General features: G+C 40.4%; 1 protein-coding gene across 2 annotated transcripts in view; it reads left to right on the top strand.

The window, feature by feature from the left end:
* The window catches only part of Sos2 (SOS Ras/Rho guanine nucleotide exchange factor 2), a 102,235-nt gene that overhangs the window by 25,141 nt on the left and 63,513 nt on the right, over positions 1 to 13,581 (top strand). For both annotated transcript variants that reach the window (XM_005343147.2, XM_005343146.3), the window contains exons 2-4: positions 2,008 to 2,133; positions 5,730 to 5,861; positions 7,813 to 7,977. In XM_005343147.2, coding sequence (XP_005343204.1) covers positions 2,008 to 2,133; positions 5,730 to 5,861; positions 7,813 to 7,977 — 423 coding nt within the window. The remainder of the gene's footprint in view (positions 1 to 2,007; positions 2,134 to 5,729; positions 5,862 to 7,812; positions 7,978 to 13,581) is intronic.

The following is a 13,581-nucleotide window of genomic DNA, read 5'->3' as shown; positions in this document are numbered from 1 at the left end:
TGTAGACCAGGCTGGTCTCGAACTCACAGAGATCCGCCTGCCTCTGCCTCCCGAGTGCTGGGATTAAAGGCGTGCGCCACCATCGCCCGGCTAGACACACATATTAATGTAGGAGTGAAAGAAGAAGCTTTTCCGCTGATCCCACAGACTTAGAGGGTAGGAGAGGAAAAAAATACATTGGTTGGGGAGCTGGAGAAATGGCTCAGCGGTTAAGAGCACTGACTGCTGTCCATAGGTCCTGAGTTCAATTCCCAGCAACCACATGGTCGCTTACAACCACTTATAATGAGATCTGGTGCCCTCTTCTGGCCTACAAGCAGGATACTGTATAAACAAACAAACAAACAAATCCTATAAAAATACATTGTTTTATGCCTTGATAATTTTCAGGAGTGTTCTACTCTGTGTAAGGGAAAATTTCATGCTAAACTTTGATAACCAAATTATCTCAGTCTGATTTCTTTGTGGAAAAGCTTTCTAGTTACTGAACCAGTTTTCAGAAATAATTGTGAGGCTGTTTAAGGTTTCTGTTATGTTCCACGTGTCGATAGTACTGACATCCTTTTTAGTGCTTGGCATAAAAGTGAGAGTACTGCTCAGTGCTTTTCAACAGCTGTTTGCAGTATTCAGGTATAACGGTATTACTGTACTTCTTATATCCAGTCACACTGGATTATTAGGGTAAATTACCAGGTTCTAACTTTAGAAAAAAAATTGTAAGAGCTCAAAGGAATTGTAACTGAGTAGTGGCAGTTAGGGGCACGTGAATACTGAGCATGCCCTACTTCAGACTGTCTCTAGTAGGGATTTTCAGAAGTATCTCTGTCTACTACTGGGACTCAGGACCTAGTTTTCACAATCTTCTAGTAGATATTTTAGGTAGATTAAAGATAGCTATGATTCCTCTAAAATATTATGTATAATATTTTTATTAGCTTTTTGGGATCCTAGTCTGTTTTGACACACACCTTCCTAGGCCTGGATGCAGCAGGGAGGGCCTTGGACTTCCCACAGGGCAGGGAACCCTGTCCTCTCTTAGGACTGGAGGGGGGGGAGTGAAGGAGTAAGAGGGAAATGGGAGGGGGTGGAAATTTTGAATGGTATTATTTATAAAGCAAAATAAATGGTTAAGATAAAAAAGAAACAGTATATTTTAGGGAGTATGCTTTGTCATGTATGTGTGGGGATGTTTGAGTGACTGCATGAGTATGTATATTTTTGTGGGTGCATGTATTGGTGTGGGCGTGTCTGGGTGCATGTGTGTGCATGTGGAGGCTAGAGATAAGCCTTAGGCATCAATCCTCACCTTGCTTTTGGAGGCAGGATCTCTCTCTGGTCTGAAACTCACCAAGTAGACTAGGCTTATTGGCCAGCTCAAGTGACCTAGCCAGTGTCACCTACCCCGTGCTGTGATTACAGGCATGTACCATCACGCCCAGCTTTTACTCGATTATGGGGATGGAACTTAGTGTCTTATATATGCAAGATAAGCACTTGATTGACAGCTGTCTTCCCAGCCTTGAACACATTTTTTTAATAGTGGGAAATAGAGGGTCCACTGACTTTTTATAGATTCTCAGAATTTAAAAATATTTAAAAAACAGTTGAGAAAAAGGAACACAGACCAACAAATAGTGTTTTATATTTAAATTTTTTTAAAAAAATTTATATGTATGGGTGTTTTGGCTTCATATATCTGTGCACCACATGCTTGCAGTGCCCACGGAGGTCAGATGAGGACATATGGGTCCCCTGAGTCTGGAGTTACAGGCAGTTGTGAGTGGCCATGTGGGTGCTGGGAATCTAACTGTTGTCTTCTGCTAGAGCAGCAGGGAGTCTTCATTGCTTAGCCATCTCTCAAGCTACCCTTACATTTTTGGCATTAAAAATATTTATGTTGGCATATAACCATTTTAGTAAAGTAGTAACTACATGTAGGATTCTTATTGAATTTGCTCATTTCATATTAATTTGCCAGTGCCTTAACTGAGAATTTCTCTTTTCAAGGTTCAGGAACAAGTACATCCCACCCTCTCAGCTAATGAAGAGTCCCTTTATTATATTGAAGAACTGATTTTTCAGCTGCTTAATAAATTATGCATGGCTCAACCAAGGACTGTTCAAGATGTAGAGGTAAAAATTATGTCATTTCATAAAGAACCCATGAAATTAATTTCTGTATCTTTGTCATTCTAAATTTCTATGGAAACTAAAACCACTGAAATTACATGTGATATATATGCTCAGTTCATTTTCAAGAAATATAAAGGAAAGTTGCTAGGTGGTGGTGGCACACACCTTTAATCCCAGCACTTGGGAGACAGAGGTAGGCAGATCTTTGTGAATTCAAAGCCAGTATAGTCTACAAAGTGAGTTCCAGGCTAGCCAGGGCTACACAGAGAAACCTTGTCCCGAGCCCCTGTCCCCCCACAAAAAAAAAAATAATTTGAAAGAAAAAGTGTGTGGATAAATGGAGGGGAAAACAATGCAACTCGTCTCCTGTGATAGACAAAAATTAACTAAAGAGATCATAACCTCACATATAAAAATACATTATGAAGTTCGTAGAGGAAAATGCTGAAAATAGTATCATAATTTAAAATTAAGCAAATACTGTTTTAGCAATGACTGAAAACACAGTGACTATTAAATATTAAAATTAAGAAAATAAAAAGATATTAGCCAGGTTGCCTATAATCTCAACACTCGCATGCTGGGAGCAGAGAATCCCTAATTTGAGGTTAGCCTGAACTTTACATACAAAATGTTACAAGTGACAGACTAGGGGAAAAAGACACCTATCTTTAATCCCAGTACTCAGGAGGCAGAGGTAGGCAGATCTCTGTGAGTTACAGGACAGCCAGGGCTACAAAGAGAAACTCTCTCTCAAAAAACCAAACCAAAACAACAGCAAAAAAACCTATCTTCCTCCCCAGATTTGCAAAATTCTTGAATAGAAACTCAAAAAGAAAAATATTCTAATTGTCTATAAACATTCGAAAAATTGGTAAAGCTCAGAGGCCACCTGAAAAATAGAAATTCAAATCATAATGAACTTTAACAGCCACCAAAAGTAAAAAACTAAGAAAGGGGCTGGTTATACTACATACAGGCAAATATGAAAACTGCCTAGAATTTTATGTTACAAGTGGGAGTATAAATGCTATAACAACTATGCAAAGTTGTTTGCCAGTTTCTACCAAAGTCACTTCTATGTCTAACATATGACCCAGTAGCTGTACTCTTAGCTATGGAGAATAAAAGTACATCTTCATAGATGATGCACACACAGCCAAGCAGTTAAATTTAAACAAGCAGTAATAGCTAACAGTTACAAAGAGCTCAATTTTCTATCCATAATAAAGTGTGTGCATTGGCTACTTTTTCATAATTATCATCAGAATACCTGTGAGAGGACAGCTTAAAGGATGAAGGATTTATTTCAACTCACAGTTTCAGAGGGTTCAGTACATAACTGTTTGGGTCCTTGTGTTGGAGCAGGTCACGGTAGTGGAAATGGAGCAGGGAGAAAGAAGTCTTCCCTGCTCACAGTAGACAGACAGAGTATGGGGTGACTGAGGAACCAGGGATGAGCTTTCAGTCCAGTTTTTGACCTACTTTCTCCAGCTTGCCCTACTTCCTAGAGCTCACAGATCCTCCCAAAATAACAAGCATTTCAACACATGAGCCTATAAAGCATATTTCATGTTCAAACCATAACTTTCCCCCTGGCCCAAAGGCTCATTGCCATCTCATAATACAAAATGCTTCTTGTCTCTCTCCAGAGGTTCCAAGATTCTTAACAGTTCTAACATTGTTTGTAAGCTTAAATTCAAAGTTTCAAGTAAGATCAAAGCAATCTTAGTTGTGACCCTCAGTAAAATCAAAAAGAAAATTACTTCCAATATGCATTGGTACAGGGCGAGCAGGCCCATTCCAAAGGGGGAAGAGGGGTGCAGAAAAGCATGACAGGACCAAAGTAAGACTGAATCACGGCCCTAGCTGTGCTAAGTACATGTCCGGCCTCCAGAGTGTGTTACACTCCTGTGGCCTTGCCATTTATAGCTGATGAGACTTTTTCTCTGAAGCCTACCTCAGTCTATATTCCACATACCTGGTATCTTCAACATCCTGGTATCTCCACTGCAACTTAGACTTTCTTACAGCTTCACACATAGCCTTCCCAGGGGCCTCCTGCAGGAACCCTAACCCTATCACACATTGCTTACTTTGAAATCTGGGTGGAAGCCTATATGACCCTCATCACTCTTGTATCCTGCATGCCTGCAAAACCATGTGTACAAGACCATGGTCTGCCACAGGCTTGAGCTATAGCCAGCAGCAGTCTCTGGGTGTCTGAACAGCTGAAGCTGAAAAGCACTTTCTCAGATGACTGTGTAGGGCACCGGTGGCTCAAAGCCAAGTCTTACATGAGCGAAAACCTCTCTACCCTGATTCTGCAGTGGGGAGCTTCTGCCGGTTCCCTACATGCCTTTATGTCATCTTTCTGGTGCAAAGGACTTGGTTTCTTTTCTTTCTTTCTTTCTTTTTTAATTTATTAGATTTTTTTTTTTAAAAAAATACCAATCCAAGTTCCCACTCCCTCCCCTCCTCTCATTCCCTCAACACACCCTGCCATCCCACCCCCACCCAGTTCTCAGAGAGGGTAAGGCACATTGCCTTGTAGAAGTTCCAAGACCCTCCCTACTGTATCTAGGTAGAGCAAGGTATTCATCCAAAGAGAATGGGATCCCCAAAAGCCAGTACATGCAGTAGGGATGAATCCTAGAATTGGTGAGCTCCCATTAGCTCAGGCAAACTGTTTCAGTGGGTGAACCCATTATGGTCTTGACCTTCTTGCTCATATTCTCATTCCTTCTACTCTTCAACTGGACTTTGGGAGCTCAGTCCAGTGCTCAGATGTGGGTCTCTGCCTCTGCCTCTACCTCCATCAGTTGCTGAATGAAGGCTCTGAGGTAATATTTAAGATAAGCATCAGTCTGACTACAGGGCAAGTCAAGATCGGGCCCCCTCTCCTCTATTGCCCAGAGTCCTAGGTGGGGTCATCCTTTTGGATTCCTGGGAATTTCTCTAGAGACAGGTTTCTGCTAACCCTGTAATGACTCCCTCAATCAAGATATCTCTCTCCTTGTACTCATCTCTGTCCTTCCTCCATCTCAACCATCCCATTCCCTCAAGTTTTCCTCTCCTCTCCTCTCCTCTCCTCTCCTCTCCTCTCCTCTCCTCTCCTCTCCTCTCCTCTCCTCTCCTCTCCCCTCCCCTCCCCTCCCCTCCCCTCTCCTCCAGGCAATCTGTTCACGTTACACAGGCAGTCTATTGAACTATTCTGTCCACTGCTTCCATGATAAACTTAAAAAATTCATGTGACAAAATTATATGATAGAATCTCGATTGTCCTGTTGACAATCTTTATTTTGTCACAGGGTCTCACTGTGTAGCTTGCACTGGCCTCAACTCACTGTGTAGCCCAGGCTGGCTTTGAACTAGTAGTCTTCCTGTCTCTACCTTCTCAGTGCTGGGATTATAGGTTTTCCACCATGGCTAGGGACTTTTTTTAAAAACAAAAAGGGTTTTCTTCTTTCAGGGGATCAGAACATACTATTCCCTGCTGTTTTCTGTATTAAAGAGACTGATTGATTGAGTTTTATATGAGTTTCCTATTTATAAACACTTCTGCTGATTCTGAATGCCCCCTGTGATCCAAACAGGAACGAGTCCAAAAGACGTTTCCTCACCCTATTGATAAATGGGCAATTGCTGATGCCCAGTCTGCCATCGAGAAACGTAAACGAAGAAATCCTCTTTTACTACCTGTGGACAAAATCCATCCTTCCTTGAAGGTAATAAAAGATTAGATACTGGGGGAATTCTTCATAATGAATAATATTTTAAATTATATGTATATAAAACACATATATAATATATATTAACGATCTGTTTGTATATGTATTATGTACATTATAATATGTGTAAAAAATAAAAACAGGGAGTAGGTGTGTATATAAGTGATATGCTTTGTGTGAGTGATACCCTGGGTTGAATCTCTAGCATGCTGTCCACTCACCCCCAAAGAGAAGAATGAAATAAAAATAAATGTACCCTAATGAAATCATGACTCATGTTCTCCCCTCCACACACACAGTTAATAGCAATAATACATTGTGGCATTTTGTGGTACCACTACACTACTACCTCCTGTTAATTCTAGTGTAGGAGACCTTGATTCTCAAAGTGTTGTAATAGCAAAGGGCTCTGAGTGTTTTTAAATTATCCTGTATAATTTGGAAAAGGACACTAGAGAACAATCTGTAGAATATGCTTGGTGTGTGTAGATTTAGTAGAAGTTTCAATAACCCCTCCTTCTAGTTTGTTTTCTCTTACTGTGATAAACACTACAACCAAAAATAACTTGAGGAGAAAAGAATTTATTTCAGCTTATGCTTTTTATGGTCCATCACTGAGGGAAGCCAAGGCAGAAGCTTCAAACAGAAGCTATGACAGAATGCTGCTTACTGGCCTGTTCTCCACAGCTTCCTCAACTTGGGTTTTTTGTTGTTGTTGTTGTTGTTTTACTATAACCCAGGACCATCTGCCCAGGAGTAGCACTACCCACATAGGGCCAGGCCCTTCTTTGTCACTCATTAATCAAGAAAATGCTCCATAGACCTACCTGCAGGTAGAGGCGACAGTCTCTCCCTCCCTGACATAGACACTCTCCTGAAAGAGGCTACAGTGATTAAAATATAATGTTTTTGATGGTTTTAAAGCAGGGTTCTTGCAGAAAGATGCTATTTGTCACAGGGGTTTTAATAAGCTGTTGAGAAGCTGTCAGTAAAATTTAGCTGAACATTTTTTATTTTTCTGGTCTTTTGTTTGTATAGTATGTTTTATGATTTTGTATTTTTATGGGTTTTTTTGTGCATTTCATGCCTTTAAAGTTATGTTTTTAAAATTTGTTTTGTTTTATTTTACTGTTTGTTTTCTAAACAGAAAGAGAAAGGAGACTTGGTGTTAGATGGGTGGGAAGGACTTGGGAGGAAATGAGGAAGAGAAAACAATGATCAGAATATATTCTATGAAAAAAAATAATTTCAGCTAAAAAATATAGGCCAAGATTTCCTATTAGAATCACCTGCTATTGTTTGATGAAATAAAAGACTTGTTAGATTATATATTTTTATAAGATCTATAATACTAGGATCAACTGTTAATTTTATATTCTATAGCAGTGTTTATCAACCTTCCTAATACTGTGACCTTTAATACAGTTTGTCATGTTGGTGACCCCCAACCATAAAATTATTTTGTTGTTACTGCATAACTGTAATTTTGCTAGTTATGAATTGTAATGTAAAGGTCTGTGTTTTCCAATGGTCTTAGGAGACCCAAAGGGGTCACAACTGCAGATTGACAACCACCGTTCTATTTCTATGGTACCCAGATATTGAGATATTCTGCTTTTAAAATTTTGTTTATGGACCTGGTGGTGGTGGTACCGGCTTTATCCCATCACTCAGGAGGCAGAGGCAGGCAGATCTCTGAGTTTGAGACCAGCCTGGTCTACAGCGTGAGTTCCAGGACAGCCAGGGCAACACCAGGAAACCCTGTCTCAAAAAATGGTTTATGAGCAAAAGTGATAGATAGAAATTTTTTTCTTTCAGTGCTAAAGCTTAAATTCAGGGCCTTGTCCTTCACCAACAAGCCACACAGCTCTGAAGTAGGAGTGTTAAGTGTTTAACAGATACTTGGCAGGGCTTTTGTTTTGGAATTGAATTATTATTTTTTTTACAGGAAGTTTTGGGGTACAAAGTGGACTACCATGTGTCCCTCTACATTGTGGCTGTATTGGAGTATATCTCAGCTGATATTTTGAAATTGGCTGGTAATTATGTTTTTAATATCCGGCATTATGAAATATCTCAGCAAGACATTAAAGTATCAATGTGTGCAGATAAGGTAAGTGTTAAAGAGTATTAAACCTTAAATTGAATACTACTAACTATATGACATTTGCTTTACTCTTGTTAAATTAATTTTAATGGAGTTTTTTTAAGTTTATGAAGACATATTAAATGCACACATTTAAGCTAATACATCAAATATAAGCTGATAATAGGAATACTTCTTTCTGCAGTATAAATAGTCTCTTTCATAGTAGGAGGGGTCAGAACCAGCGCTCTGCACATGCCTAATGGATGCTTTGCTGCCGAGCTTTGTCTTCCGTATCTGTACCCTTATCCATTTCATTTTGTCGGGATGCTTTTTTAAGAACAGAGATTGTTTTTACATTTATTTGTCTCTCCCTGTGAGTGTGTGTGTGCACGCACATGTGCGTACATGTGGAGATTGGTGGACAACTTTCAGGTGTCCTGTCTCTCCTTCTACCATGGGGCTTGGGAATTGAACTCAGGTTTTCTGGTTCATGCCTTTACCTGCTCAGTCATCTCAGTAGCCCTGCTTGTTTTGGAGATGGGATTTCACTGAGTAGCCTGGGCTGGCCTTGAATTCACTCTATAGCTCAGACCAGCCTTAAATTCATGATCCTCCTGATTATACTCTGAAGTGCTGGGGTTATCAGCATGTGTAACCACATTGGGGTTCAATATTTTTTGTTGTGATGGTATTAGGTTTTTGTTTTTTGTTTTAAAATCATAGTCTCAGAAGAATATAGAGCTCAGTAAAAGCCAATAAAAAGAAAAACCATCGTCTTACTATGTAACCCAGCTGGCCTAAAACTTGCTTTGTAGACCAGGCTGACCTTGAGTTCCTAGATGTTTCCTTGCCTCTGCCTCTCAAGTCTTGGGATTAAAGGGTTGTGCCTTCATGCCAGGTAATATATTAATACATTTTATAGTTCCTGATACTGGAAAACAGAAAATACTAGCTTTGCAAAGCATGGTATTTCCAGAGTTCAGCATCTGTGGCAGGGGAGTGAATTCTCTTCTTCCATCAAGAATCTTTACATACAGGGAGGGACAAAATCCACCCTGATTAATCAGTTGAAGAAAATTAGTTTTAGATAATGTTTATTTTATTCAATAGTTTTTCTTTCATTGCTTTATAATAACAGAATTTTGCTATGTAACTCAGGCTAGCCTTGAATTTGCCTAGAATGATGTCAAACAAGAGATCCTCCTGCCCCTTGTGTGTTGGAATTCTAGGCATGAGCCACCACACACTCTTGAGATTTGAATTTTTATTTTTTATTTTTTTTGGTTTTTTCGAGACAGGGTTTCTCTGTGGCTTTGGAGCCTGTCCTGGAACTAGCTCTGTAGACCAGGCTGTTCTCGAACTCCAGAGATCCGCCTGCCTCTGCCTCCCGAGTGCTGGGATTAAAGGCGTGCGCCACCATCGCCCGGCGAGATTTGAATTTTTAAAAAGAGAGTACACAGAGTTGTTTCTAGTATATTAAATGTAAGTAATTGTGAAGAACATGGTTTGGTATCTCAGGGCAGACACTGAGAAGAAACAACCTATGAGAAGTTACTGCCCTCTGGTCGTTCCTTTCTGGGATCACAGATCCTTTCTTGTTCATAGGTACCGCTTGAGGAGAAATTCAGTCTCCCATCTCCTCCTTTTCCTCCCCTTTCTCTCTTTTCTTTCCTTATATCTCTCACCTCTAATTCAGCATTGCTTGAAGGACCTGTCCTGAGCACAGAATGTAGAGCACTAATAAGATAGCAATCCTGTATTAAAAGGAACAGGTATTAGTGTGAAATGAAGATATTATAAACAAATAACTGAATACAATGTGATTTAAATATTATACCAGTAAATCAGTGTGTGGTGGAGAAAGCAATCAACTGTCAGAGTCTAATAGGACTTAGAGACAATCGCTGAAGCTGGCGCCTCTGGCCTAGTGCGTGCCAGTGATCGTCAGCCTTGACTGACAGTAGAACCGCTAGGAAGTTTTAGTGAATATTGATTGGTGTTTGCAGAGGTTTAACTGGCCTAAGTTAGACTTTCAAACCACACAATTTTTTGACAATACTACTTTCTTAAGCTGTAGTTGAGATCTGTTATTCTGTACTCTAATTTAAAAACTGATTTTTCACTTGCATTTCATTTTGTCATTTTTATTTTGATTTCTAAAATCATGATTAGATACTTTTTGTTTCTCTGAAAGTGACTTAAAGCAGATAGAAAAGCTAGGAGTACAGTGGCTGGGAGTACAGGGCTCCATTGCACTCCGAGTCATCCGAGAGTCAGCCGCCCGCATAGGATCTTCTACCAACAAGAACATTTCCCCACAGTTCGGTAGTAAGACTGTCAGAACCAGCACCGGTATCGGCATGTCGTTCCCATGGTGTCCTTACAGCAAGAGGATTTAGTCCAGAGCTGTACGTTATTTTTGTAGTTGTCATTGCTCTTTTCTCTTAACCTTTTATGACCATGACTCTGGAGAACTACGAGTCAGTTGTCACTCACTGGGCCTTAGTTTAGAACTTTTCTGATGTGTTTTGGCTAGTATCCGGTTATAGTCTCCAGTGGGAGCTCATCGAAGCACACCGTGTTCTCATTGACGCACAACAGTTTCAGCGCGATTCATTCGTGATGCTGTTGTCTACCAATCTTCTCTTCCAGTCACTGTTTTTCTTTTTGTAATTAACAAATGTTTTGTGAAATATTTTGAGATTCTCTTATTGCTTATCACTCTTTAAGTCTGTTCGTTCATTTAGATGTGCATTTACAGGTTATTTACTCAGTGGGTCATAGTTAGTTATTTAGATGTTCAAATTATCCAACATTTGATCAGGTCAGGTGGAAGCTCCAACTTGACTTTATTTCTGTCATTTTTGGAACAATTTCTTTTTGTTTATTTTTAAGTATAAATTGACAAGTTGTGGGTTTATACTGTAAGAGTTACCCTGTGGCTGTGGTTTATAAATACAGTGTGGAATAAACTTATATATTATCTATCAGCTCAAATATATATATATTTGTGGTGAGAACTTTGAAATTTATTCTCGTAGCAACTTCAGAATCAGCAGTAATTGTTATTTAATGTATTCTCCATGCCTGCATTAGATATAATCTTTTTTTTCTGTCTAATTGAGACTTTCTACCTTTTGGCCCTCATCTCTCATTTCTCTCCCCAGGTTCTGAACCAACATTCTATCTTTGCTTCTGTAAACATGATTATTTTAAATATGTAATTGTTGTCTTCCAGGAGCACTCTGTTTCAGCAGTAGGCAGTCTAGATTCATTTTGTTCAATATTGCTCTTTCCAAGCTCAGAATTAGTTGTTTCTCCAAGCAACAGTAATAACAACAGCCAACACTTTAGGTTCTTTGTGGTAGAGAATGGTGTTTATAAACCCAAGATGTGGCTAGAGGAGCTCACTGCCGTTGGAGGCACAATGTCTCTCTCATAGCCCCACCGCCCCCCCCCCCCCCCCCCCGTTTCTCAGTCTGTAATCTAGTCGTTAAGATGTCACTTTAGCCTTTCCTTTTCATATTTGTCATTGAAGAATCCGCCTCTGTTTTTCTCAGTGTGTCTTCCCGTGTGTTATCAGACCCTCCTCTCCCACTGCTCTATTCTCCCACTACTGTAGTCGGTCACGTTCCCCAACAGCAGGCTGTTGCCATCCCCACCCACCCACCTGTCCCTTCTTTTTTGCCTGAAGATTTATAAACTAATTGTAGTTATGTGTACATGTGAGTTTATGTGCACCAAGTGCATGTAGTGTCCACAGAGGCCAGGTGGCATTGGATCCTCTGGAACTAGAGTTACAGCCAGTTGTGAACTCCCTGATGTGAGTGCTGGGAACTCAACCCAGGTCCTCTGCAAGAACAGGCACAGCCCACCTCCACCCCTTCTTAGAGTGCTAGCTCTGGGCTCAGCATCCTGACCTGAACCACCCAAAGCTTTTCACCCTCCAGCTTGTAGGGATTCCTGGTGGAGGAGACCATTTACCAGAGAAGACACATGGGGATTAGAAGATTAAGAGAACAAAGACACAAGTGAGAATAATAAAACAGAAAACATAGGATAGTACCTGGAGGGAGTTCCAGTGAATACTAAAATTGCCTGCATTTAATTTACATCTGCTTAAATACCCCAGCCCCAAAGGTAGGAATAAGATAAAAAACTGCATTAACATGATATAAGGAAATGAACAGACCAGTTGAAGGATTGTAGGCCAAGTTCTGTTAAACATTCTGTTGCCAAAACAAGACAAGTAGCTCTCACACCCTAGACTAAAACATTCTATAGGCAAACCTCTCCCTGGGTTGAATCCATAGCTATCTCCCTATGAGAATCCTAGTTGGATCCTTTGACTTTTGTTTGAGGTAGAAACAGATCTACTTCTTAATACCTGAAATACCAGCTCTGGATATTAGCCATACCTGTTATTTGAACTGTTGACAATAACCTTGAAAGAACAGAAGTTCGACCCAACTCTCTGACCTTTAGTCAAGGTGGAATGGACCTACACCTGTGGAGCCTGTCAGATTCCTACCTTATTGTCTTGTGCGTTTTCTCCTTTCAGTGGCTTTGCTGTGGGACAGTGATCTTGTACTCTGTAAAGATTTGTCACTCATATTAGTTTAATAAAATGCTGATTGGCCAGTGTAAGTAGGGCAAACCAGACGGAGAATTCTGGGAAGAGGAAAGGCAGAGAGTCTGCACCGTCCAGACACAGAAGTAAGGTGAGAACGCCTTACTGAGAAGAAGAACCAAACTATGTGATTAAACATAGATAAGAATTATGGGTTAATTTAAGTTGTTAACCTTGAGCTAATAGGCCAAACAGTTCATAATTAATATAAGTTTCTGTGGGTTTCTTTGGGACTGAACGGCCGTGGGACCAGAAACTTCTGTCAACAGACTTTAGAAAGACTATGCAAGATAATGTGACTCTTAACCCCTGAGTCTTCCTCCTGCTCCTGTACTGACTTTTAAAATTAAAGACAATTATCTAGAGTTGGTTCTACCAACACTGACTAATGAAATGGCCATTTCATTCTTTTTATGCTCTTATAGTTTCTTTAAGTGTCCCTGTCACCCTGCTCCTTACTGAGTTTGCAGACATCTAAGCCACTGAGGACGTTTGTAAATGAGGCACTCTTCTGCTTTTGGTTTCTTCTACTCATACTATAGATTTCAAAAATTACAAGCTTAACTCAAATTTAACTGCAGAAAATTTCATAGTGATTTTGAAGTTATCTCCCATCAAGATTTTTTTTTTTTATTGAGAAAAGGAAAAAAACAAGTTTCCGCCTCCTCCCAGCCTCCCATTTCCCTCCCCCTCCTCCCACCCTTCTCCCCCTCTCTCCTCTCCCCCTCCCTCTCCAGTCTGAAGAGCAGTCAGGGTGCCCTGCCCTGTGGAAAGTCCAAGGTCCTCCCCCCTCCGTCCATGTCAAGGAAGGTGAACAACCAAACTGGCTAGGCCCCCACAAAGCCAGAACATGAAGTAGGGTCAAAACCCCGTGCCATTGTCCCTGGCTTCTCATCAGCCCTCATTGTCCGCCATGTTCACAGAGTCCGGTTTTATCCCATGCTTTTTCAGTCACAGTCCAGCTGGCCTTGGTGAGCTCCCAATAGATCAGCCCCACT

Source organism: Microtus ochrogaster, chromosome 1 (assembly GCF_000317375.1).
Source record: "Microtus ochrogaster isolate Prairie Vole_2 chromosome 1, MicOch1.0, whole genome shotgun sequence".
Lineage (NCBI taxonomy): Eukaryota > Metazoa > Chordata > Mammalia > Rodentia > Cricetidae > Microtus > Microtus ochrogaster.
Note: the sequence above shows the minus strand (reverse complement) of the source record. Positions and strands in the feature narration are given on the sequence as shown.